Here is a 10,642-nt window from a genome sequence, read left to right as displayed (position 1 = left end):
ACGTAGATTCAATTAATTTTCTGAAAAAAAAAAAAAAAAATCAAACAAACATATTAAACAAAATAAACACGTTAAGTAGTTATTACGACATTATTTCTAAAATATAAAATTTTTAATTAATGTAACGTTTTTTTATTATTAGCTTTCGATGGAATTGTATATTTAAACATTTAAAGGTCCGTAAATAATAGTTACTAAAAAGGAAGAAAATATGTTCAATAATATCCACACAAAACAATATTTTACAAATTCACATTTTCTCGTCATCGCTGGGGTATAAAAACACCCCTATTCCCTGGTTAATTGAAGATGCGTGATTGTCGAAAGCAGATAATTTTCCCACGCGGTACTCGAATATTATAAAAAAATAGTCCACCGTTGAAAATATTTCGAAACGTAATCCGTTGCGTCATTTCGATAAAGATGACAGGGTTCTGTGGAACACATTAAGTGAGGATGTCTCGTGTTATGTATGAATACGTAATTAACGTTATGCTGCTGGGGTTGATTTTATCAACGGCCGTGGTGAAAAATCAAATACATTTTTCAAGCGGGCGCAAAGTTCGTTTACCGAGTAATTTTGAGATATGGAAGTCGTCCATTTAATGGTCGACTATCGAATGTATTTCGCACGTGTGATTAAAAGGGTTCGGCCGCAAAGCGGTTAGTAACATACGCTCGTTAAATCCGCAGCTGGCGACATCAATTTAATGGCACAAGAAAATTAACCGCTTTCACCTAATAAGATTAGGATTTATTTAATTCTTGCCGTCGTGTGTAAATCCCTTTTCGACGAAACCCTCTTCATTAACACGAACCCCTTCCGAAGTGATTACAGCTTAAAATGTTACCGAAATCAACGGTACTATTAATGATACTAATACGATACTTCTCTTATTCACCAAACGCTAATGCAAAAAGATAGTGAATAAACATTATTATGGCTTTACATGTTTTACATTATTTAATCAGTGGCATGCATGAACAAATAAAACGTAATACAAACTCCGGTCATTAGTCTTCGATATAAATTCCGTTTGCAATAGTCATAAAAAGCACACCGAGGCACAAACGCAAATCGGTAAACATTTGGAGTCGCGTTCGGATCGTCGATATAAACCTGATCGAATTAATTATGCTCCAAAGTAGAACCGCGTGTTCCAAAATCGAGGGTTTCACTGTTGGGACAAACGTGTGTGTCGTGAAAAATAAAAACGATCGTTAGGAAACGAAAGCGAGCGAGATCGGCACGATATACGAAATGTATACGAAAGTGTGTGGCTTTAGGAAATCGGAGGCTCCGGCGGACTGAGTGCGAGCACACGCCGTAGGCTGGCGGCTCGGAGCCTCCGATTTCCGGTGAAACGCCTAATCTGTATGTATGCGACGCATTTACATGAACAGAGAGGCCGAGTTCGCCGTGCGCATATCGCGGCCCATGCTAATGGACGAAAGGGTAATCTGTAATCGCTAATTACATCGAGTTAAACCCGACGTATTCACCCTGAAACGAGGGCTGGGCGTGACGTTATATTCCATCCCTCGTCTACCCCCGTTCTCGCGACTACCGCGTTTATGATTAGTGCGAGCGATAAGTCGAGATGTCTGGCGTATTCTCCCACGCCGGTTATCCGGGAACGATTAACCCTTTTCGACCCAGCGCCTCCAATTCAATTCGCATATTTTACGTCCTATCGGGATGCATAGTCGCAACGATCGGAAAATAGCCAATATTTATATTCTGTGGACTGAAGATTTGCATCGTACTTTTTATTGCTGTTTTACGTTTACATGATATTTTATTAGGGATAGGAAGTGACGCGTTACTTGTAACGTCATTACAATTTACCTTGATTTTTTAATAATAACGGTGTTTGGTAATAACTTTAAAATTTTTCACGTCAATAACGGCATGTCACGGTGTGAAAAGTGACTTTTGCAAAATAACTCGTTACCTTTTTTAATGAGTAACGTATATAATTGTAACGAGTTCCTTTTCAAGAATGACTTTTCCAATCCTGGTATTATCGTTATATATGTAATGAAAAATTGTAAAATTATTACTAAATCGTTATTATAAAAAAGTAACTGTAATGGCGCTACAAATAACACGCTACCTTCCATCCCTGTATTTTGTAGTTTACTTGCAAACGAAATACGAGGAGCCAATTTAACAAAATGTACAAACGCGACAAATACGATACGCACTTCACACTCTTTATTTTTTTTTTTCTTTATTTAGTGCAGCTGGCTAATGAGTGAGAATAGTGAAATGTCGGAACATGGAAAAAGATAACAAGTCGATTTTACATGATGCATATGCACATGGCGACACTTTCGACACCGGCGAAGATAAATTCATAAGCAACGAATGAATATTCCAAGCTCAAAAGACTCGAGCGAACGTATCTTTGAAAAAAGTAAATAAATAAACAATTTCGCGTCGCGTGGATATGTTGGTGACTGCGTTTTACCCATGCGACGGCAGTCGTTCCGCCGTGATAGAAAAAAGAATTGTCACATGATACGCTACGATATCGATCAGGTGTTTCGTTCGAGAGCCCGTATAATTCGCGTTTCTGCAGTGGCGCGAACGTCAAAAAAAAAAAAAAAATAGAAAGAAAAAGAGGGAAAAAGATAACGACAGAGCGAGATGGAAAATAGGTTGAAATGCCGCCGTAAACATTCGTATAAATAAATGTAAATCTGTCCGGTGCGCGCGCGAAAGCGCTTCGTGTATAAAGCGGACGAATAAATGTAAATCTCACTTTTCGGAAAATGGCATGCTCGAATAAAATCTTCCGGATGATATTCCGTTTCCTCCAATAAACGCGGAAGGAGAAAAGGGTGGTCGGAGAAGGAATGTGCGTGGCCGGGCTCGACGATCGGTGTAGAGTAGTTTTGCACACGTGGTAATTGATGGTTTTGCCGCACAGAGCCGGGCTGATTACGCTATGATGATAATTAACTGCGCTTATAAGCGCGTTATGGGTGCGCGTGCTGCGGCGCGGCTTCGTGCCTTCGCGGCGCGTTGATTAAAGCTCGAGTGATGCAACGCAAAAACGACTCCGGCAACTTTTAACAAAATTCCTCCAGCCGGGTGAGATCCTGGCTAAAGGAGGGAAAAACATATTTCATCTTTTCCGAGGAGAACGCGCAAACCATTTGCTAGGAATGAAGAGGAATCCGTCACGTCGGGCGATACGCTAAACTCGTTATCGACGACGATACATACCTCATATACACCCCGCGCATCCCATCGGTGTCGGCGATAGCTTTTACGGAATTCCGCCTCGTGTTTAGAAATGTAGATGGGATAAGATGCTTAACTACGGAATATAGTTGCTCAATCCATTGGGCTGAGGAAATTCTTGCGTGGAAATTCAAATGCCTATCTCATGAAATGTAAAATAGAAGTATTAAAGGAATTCGACTTAAAAAAAGATTCTTAACGGAATATTTCAGATCTGACTGGAAAAACTTTAAATACTCGTCCTCACTTTGAAGTCGATTCTTATTTAGCAAAAGTAAAGTTGGAGGGAAGCTTCACCTGAGTTCTGAGCCATCCTTAATGTTTAACGTAGAAACCTTCAAGTAAAAGTTTGATTTGTCTCAGTTGAGACAAATATGGTAACAATATTTTGCTTTGTATTGAAAAATATATATAGGAAAAGGCGCTTATTAAGTATTTAAAGAACGTGACGGTCGTAAAATATTATAAACCATTATTCGCGCGCGTATTATATAGCAAAATATCTCGTCACCTTGCAAAAAAATAGGCAAGAAAAAAATTTATCGATTTGCATACATTTGTAAGAAAACTGCCCAATTGTTGTATGCCCAGTTATAATGTTTCGCCAAGTTCAAGATTGTCCTATTAGAAAACAGTTTAAAATGTTCAGATTCTTATTTGAGAGTCTCCAGTTTAATCTTTCGATAAATAAGTAGGTTACTAGAGAAAGCACTGCATTTGGAAAACACATCTCAACAATACCAAGAATACGACTATAGCAAAGGAATATCGTATGTAAACTATGCTTTTTACTTTAAATGGATATATGATGGCATGGAGATGCGAGCGAGACCAACCAGCATGATTATTCGAGGCGGTTATTACACGTTGCTCTATTAATTTCTCCGGTTGTCTCCGCAGCAGACGATGACGTCTGAATCGGACACCGGTGTTCCGATTCCAACCGCATGTTGTCGCATACGTAATTCGCGCCTCGTGCACGCCGATGAGTCGCGTTGCTCTCCAGCTGCCAACAGCGGCCTTCCCGAGCTGCATAAATAATATCGAGACGCGGATGGTCTCTAACCTGTCGGTTCACGCGGTACTATACATTGATAGCATCACTTTGTCGATAAGTTTGTTGCAAGTTTTAAAAAGAACAATCGGGATAGAAGTAACGGAAGTTTAAAAGGCTGGAAATAGATATAAGTTCACACAGTTATTTCGATTGTCGAAAACCGTACACAGTTGGAAAATTTGTGTGTTAAATTTAACATTCCTTTCCTTATGTCTCAAAGGGTGCACCTAATTTTTATGTTAATTTAACATAAGATGAATATGATAGAAAATAACAGAAATATTATATAAAAAAATTGACAAACACATATTGACACAATTTATAAACAAATCGTAGAAGCCATATTTCTTTGATAAAATTAACATTTATAATATGTTAAATTAACACGTTCATTCTATTCATTTATCTTATATTATTTACGTTTTAAAATAGATTATTTTTACATATTTGTTCATTTACTCAGTTTATTTAAATTGTGTTATTTTAACACTAAAAAATGTTGAATGTCAATTTAACACATAATATTCGAATGAATATAATTACATTGTAGTAAATTAACACTCGGTTATGTTAAAAATTTAATATAAATTTTAGACCTGGTTAATATAAATAAAGGATATTTTTTATTGTGTGTGTAATAATATAGTGTGATGGAAGAGAACATTAGACAAATTTTTAGATAAATACTGCGCATACAGGTACACGATAATTGAAGCGAAATCGAATTGAACGAAGTAATGAGAAAAGAGAAAACGTTCATGGAAAATAATATTACAAGAAATACAACAGTGATTTATAGCAATGAACCGAAAGACTAATTGAAAATAATGAATATGTAGGTAATGCAGAGAGAGAAAGAGAGGATGGGAGAGAAAAAGAGACAGACCGAGAGAGAGAGGGGCCGACCTAGACAGAAATTTATTGTGTTCTGTGGAGAGTCCTTTGGTGCAGATTAGAGATATAGATATATTATGCTATTCTATATTATATATATTTTTAGATATATCGTAATATATTATCTAAAATGAGTGCCAAAAATGACAATAAGAAGAGAAGTGTGGAATCAAATATTCTATTATAAAAAACTGTACTGAGAAGATAAAAGAGTGTTTTCAAATTAAAAAATAAAAGGCATTATTTCTTCTTTGAAGATGCTTAAAGATTTGGATTTGCAAATTTCTGCAGATAATAATAAATCTCTCTCATAAATCTTTCTAATAAAAATGATCGATAGATAATTCCCGTTTGAAACGTACCGATTTGCCGAGGATAACAATAGTATTTGATTCTTTCTAGTAAAATCATCGATTATCCTTTTTTTTTTCATTAAAATAATAAAGAAGATAAACGACGAATGCGAAATGAGAGAGAGAGAGCACGAGGAAAAGTCTATTTGTGGCCCAAAACCTCATTAATAACGGCCGGAACTCGTGATGCTGCGTAATACGACTGAAATGAGAAATGAGTAACGGGGTCATGCGCGCGTGGAGGACGCACGGAAGTTCCGCATTCGCGGGGATCGCATAATCCTTTCCTAATGACGCGACCGTTTTTAGCTTTAATACGCGCACCGACACGCGCGGCACTGATATGCCGGCGAATATCCGGCTCGCGTATTTCGTCGCACGGATTAGCAGTCCGCGTTGAAACGTATGTAAAGTCGCGCGTTATGTACAGCGAAAGGGGACAGACTTCATGTGCTCCAGATTTGCTTTGGACCGTCCGAGAGCAAATACCTGCTGCGTCCAACTACGCTCATCCGTTTAGATTTCGACATTGAGTAACTCGGCAATTAAAGTCTCACGAATTTCTGCTCCGCTCGGCGCTCGAGAAAAGAGTGCCGAGAGTATGCACTTCCCCCGTGTCCTCGAGAGTTTGTTAAAACATTTTATGTCGTTTATGTCGCACGAAAACGGTCTCGAAAGGTAGATATATCTCTTAGATTTAGTTTTCGACGTCTGTCATGTTGACACATATATTGGTGATTTCTGAGCACTGTATATATGTGGCTTAATACGGACGTACGGAGTGCATCAGCGCCGACACTGGTTCGACGAGGCGAGGCGAGTTTTCGAAATAAATCCTTCCGTCCGCGTAAATCACGCGAGCTCTTTTTTTTTTTCTCTCGAAACGCCGTTAATATTCCCGGCATTTTCGTGCGACTGTCACGCCGGACGATCGATTTCGCTGGATTTTTAGACTTCTGTTGACCCGGATTGTTATCGCAAGAAAAATACTCTTATCAATCCGACGAATCGCGTTGCCGTGATCGCGCATGAATGATGAATCTCTAGATAAACGAGACTGAACGCAATCCATCAGATCACCAACAATCTTGATCGAATCTGCTTGATCCGCATAGAAACTCGCTTTGGTCCGCGCGAGGATTGAAACTACGTGGAGCGCGTAAAGATCGTGTTTAACCTTTCGCAAACTAAGTGAAAAAAATCAACAATGGCGAACCATGTAGGGTATCTCATATCCCATGTTATACTTCATCATAAGTATGCTAATTTAGTACGACTAGTAACTCCAGCTACATGAAACAGTAACTTGTGCGAGCGCAGTATTTTTTAAAAAGTTAGAAGTTTACATGTCTTACGGGGGTATGTCACACCCTACCTACTTCATCGAAGATTAACAATGTAGTATCGATTTCTAGTCACAAGTGAGGCACCTTGACAAAGAGAGAAGGGAAAACATCACCAGAAACGATTTCATTAAATTCGGAACATGCGAGGAACAATCTCCCAGGTTTACCCGATTGACATAGTGTGTCTATATCAGAACCCATCTGGGTCGATATCGAATTTTTCTTGTCGAGGAGAACCAGCTTTCTTTCCGTCCAAAACGACGCCGAGCGTCTTCGCCCATTTCGGGGATCAGCCATCCCGTTTAGGTTTTACGGCATACTTGGGGCCATAGTGCGCTCGGACGACGGCGTGCTCAGGCGTTTCCATCTCGAATAGAAGTTTTTACGCCCCGAGAGCTTATTATCCGCGGAACAGCCGCGAGCGCTCGTATTTCCGGATATAATTTAGCCAGTCGAGCGTTTCAGCTGCGCGCGGCAGGCTTAATTTCGCACCTACGTGCGCGATCGCGGCCAACGAAAACGGAAATAACTTCACCCTTACGTTACGAGCGTGGAGAGAGCAAGCGAGAAAGAGAATGAACGAGCGCGTTGCTGCTACTCGTCGGCCACGGCGCGGTGAGCTCCACAGAAAATAATTCAACGCTCTTGTCGTAAAACCGGCATAAATTGGGTGCGGTGTGCACCAGACGGTATCGATTCTCCGAGGCGACTGTCGACAACGTTCTACGCTAGACGGAGACTCGGGAAATTTGTCCACTGCACTCCCCCGACAGTGATTCTTGAGTGGACGAAACTCGAATAGGTCTTGAATTAACGCGCGAATTTTATTCGAAAATTATTCTCGATATATAAGAATTCAAGTGTATAACTATCGCAATATTTATTTGCTGCTTCAAATAAGACTTTTTATTATCTGAATTAATAAGAATTTCCTCGTTTATTATTTGCAGACGTCACGACGCAGCTTCACCGTCATCGGCGTTCTCCATCTGCTCGTCTTGGTTGGCCTTTTCGCCCTCAGCACGGCCGAGGCGCGGACTTTCTGTCCTACTGGCTGTACTTGCGACGATGACACCTTGGTGGTTTCCTGCGTGGGCGCCAATCTAGACGTAATTCCTATTGCGCTGAATCCAAGCATCCAGCGAATAGTGTTGAAGGAGAATCGCATCAAGATCGTGGATGCAGCAGCCTTCCAGTTCTACGGTGACCTGAAGAACGTCGATCTCTCCAGCAACCACCTGTTTACTATACCTAATGGCAGTTTTGACGCTCAACGACACCTTGTGGAGCTCCATCTGAAGCACAACAAGATCTCAGCGCTGACCGAGAAAACGTTCCAGGGTCTCAAATCCCTTACGGTGTTGAATCTGCGGGATAACTATCTGGAGATGCTGAAAAACGGCCTGTTCGCTTACTTGTCGAAGCTCGAAGAGCTTGATTTGGGTCAGAATCGCATATCGAAAGTGGAACCAGGGGCGTTTCAAAAATTAGGCACCCTTCGGGTACTGTATCTCGACGATAATCAATTGCGAACCGTTCCGTCGCCAGCCCTGGCACCATTGAATGCCCTCGCCGAGCTTCACATCGGTTGGAACGCTTTCTCATCGTTACCAGACGACGCGTTCAAAGGCCTCGAACAATTGTCGGTGCTGGACATCATGGGCGCCGGACTAGACAATATCAGCGACGGAGCGTTTCGCGGCCTGAATGCCCTCCGTACCCTGAAACTTGGTGCTAACAAACTGCGCGAAGTACCAACGAAACAGTTGGCCGTGTTGCCACGTCTTGAGGAGCTCACCTTAGGTCAGAATTTCTTCACGATTCTGCGATCAGGAGCTTTCCAAGGTCTATCAACGTTGAAGAAGCTCGACGTATCCGGCGCCAAGTTACTTACCACCGTGGAGAAGGGGGCCTTCTCGGACAACGCTAATCTGGAGACTCTTGTATTAAACAGTAACAAACGGCTGGCTGTTATGGAGGAAGGTTCTTTGGCCGGTTTACCAAATCTGAGACATCTAATGCTGCGTGACAATGCCTTTATCACATTCTCAGAGTCGCTGGTTGCTTGGAACGAACTGCGCCGTTTGGATCTCAGTGAGAATCCGTTAGTGTGTGACTGCAGTCAATTATGGCTAGCTGAGATACTCGTCCCGAGGAACTCGAGCCCGGTGATATGCGCCGAGCCGCCTGAATCCAAGAGCAAGCCCATCAAGGGCATGACCGCAGACGAGCTAGGCTGCGCCTTCTCGGATTCGCGCAAGCAGGTTCTAATAGTGACAGTGTGCACCACCGGACTAGGCCTTTTCTTTGGTCTTTTATTGCTCCTATACTATCGATATCGTAGACGCGTACGAGACGCGCTCAAAGATTACAAATGGAAGAACCGTGCGATATCACGAAAAGAGCACGAGTACCAGAAGACTTTCTCTGATGACGAGTACATTGTCCGTTCAGCACACGCCCACCATCATCACCATCATCATCAAACACCGCCGTCTCAGCCGGTGCCTACGCATCACCATCATCATCATCTTCAGCAGCTGCAGCAACAACAACAGCAACAACAGCAACATGCTCAGATAGCGGCTGGTATCAAGCCAATACCGGTGACGGAGCTGTAGCTAGAACTTCGGGCGGCGAGCCCCGGGACCGGTGGAGTCTGGTTTCTGCCTCACAGCAGCACCACCCTCGCCGAGGGCTTCACCTACATCGACGGTGAGACGGCGCGCCAGATGCGCCGCCCGGGGACGCTGCCCGTCACGAACAACGCATCCGGTCACCGCGGAGGAGGAGGTAGCGGCGGTAGTGGAGGAGGTGGAGGTAATGGAACGGGAGGAGGGCTCAGAGGCGTCATAGACGACGGTACAGCATCGCTGAGCGCAGCGTCGATCGACGGAGTCACGTCTAACAGCGCGAGATCCCATTACTCCAGTCACTCCCTGCGCCGAACGCCGCATTCGCAACCGCAACTCTCTGCCAGAGAGTCGGACGATCGGATACGAACTCTGGAGTCCGGACTTCAAAACGGAGTGCCAGTCGGTAGCCGCCATCAGTCGTCACCGCCACCGCTACCCTCCAGGCATCAGTCCAACTGCGGCCAGTCCTCGTATCCCACTCTGCCGGTCAACGGCCACGCTGCTCATCACTACCATCACCACACAAGAGAACGAGAGAAAGATAGATCGTCTGCTCGCGAAAGAAATCGTGAGCGAGACGGCGGTCCGCCGCCACCGCCTCCACCACCGCCACCGGTAACGTCGCATCGGTCTGATAAGCACAGGGAGACCCAACTGGAGATGGAGTTGCGCGACAATCTGGACATGAGCGTGATTGGCACGTACCGAGCGTAGATAATAAATCGAACGCGTTACGTTACAGATAGGCAAACAGTAAATGGGATCTGTAGTCGAGAAAAACCGTGATCGCACGATTACCGTGAACTTCTCCATTGTTTCATATGGTATGAAGAAATTGACAATTTGAAAAGATGAAGAAGACCAGTGGAGACCAATCAGAAGAAAGTTCCTTTCGTCGCGCAATACAAAAAGAATAAAAACTGTTAAAACGGGAAGAAGACTGACCATGCTGACGAAGAATATCAAGAAGCGAGACCAAAAAAAATCGCACTAAAGTGCGATTGCCATATCGTCACGATATACAATCTATTCAAGACTCCTATTCGTATACGATCGAAATATTAGTATCATCGTGGATCGGCCATTGTGGATCAATTTTACGA

The 10,642-nt window shown here is 42.9% G+C and overlaps 1 protein-coding gene across 1 annotated transcript; it reads left to right on the top strand.

The window, feature by feature from the left end:
* Window positions 1-6,158: 6,158 nt before the first annotated feature.
* On the top strand, window positions 6,159-10,642 carry LOC108776523 (toll-like receptor 3). The gene is made up of 4 exons (XM_018543172.1): window positions 6,159-6,183; window positions 6,304-6,404; window positions 7,854-9,520; window positions 9,584-10,642. The coding sequence occupies exons 1-4, from the start codon at window positions 6,159-6,161 to the stop codon at window positions 10,251-10,253; spliced, it is 2,463 nt and encodes an 820-aa protein (XP_018398674.1). The 3' UTR covers window positions 10,254-10,642.

The sequence above is a fragment of the Cyphomyrmex costatus genome, unplaced genomic scaffold, assembly GCF_001594065.2.
Source record: "Cyphomyrmex costatus isolate MS0001 unplaced genomic scaffold, Ccosl1.0 scaffold112, whole genome shotgun sequence".
Taxonomy (NCBI): Eukaryota; Metazoa; Arthropoda; class Insecta; order Hymenoptera; family Formicidae; genus Cyphomyrmex; species Cyphomyrmex costatus.
This window is presented reverse-complemented; position numbering and strand designations above follow the sequence as displayed.

Excerpts from the sequence above, each read along its gene's own strand:
- LOC108776523 (XM_018543172.1), top strand. The coding sequence starts at position 6,159 with ATGCACTTCCCCCGTGTCCTCGAGA. Across the intron at positions 6,184-6,303 it reads CTTCCCCCGTGTCCTCGAGA|CACTGTATATATGTGGCTTA; the intron begins GTTTGTTAAAAC and ends GTGATTTCTGAG. Across the intron at positions 9,521-9,583 it reads CCAATACCGGTGACGGAGCT|CACCACCCTCGCCGAGGGCT; the intron begins GTAGCTAGAACT and ends GCCTCACAGCAG.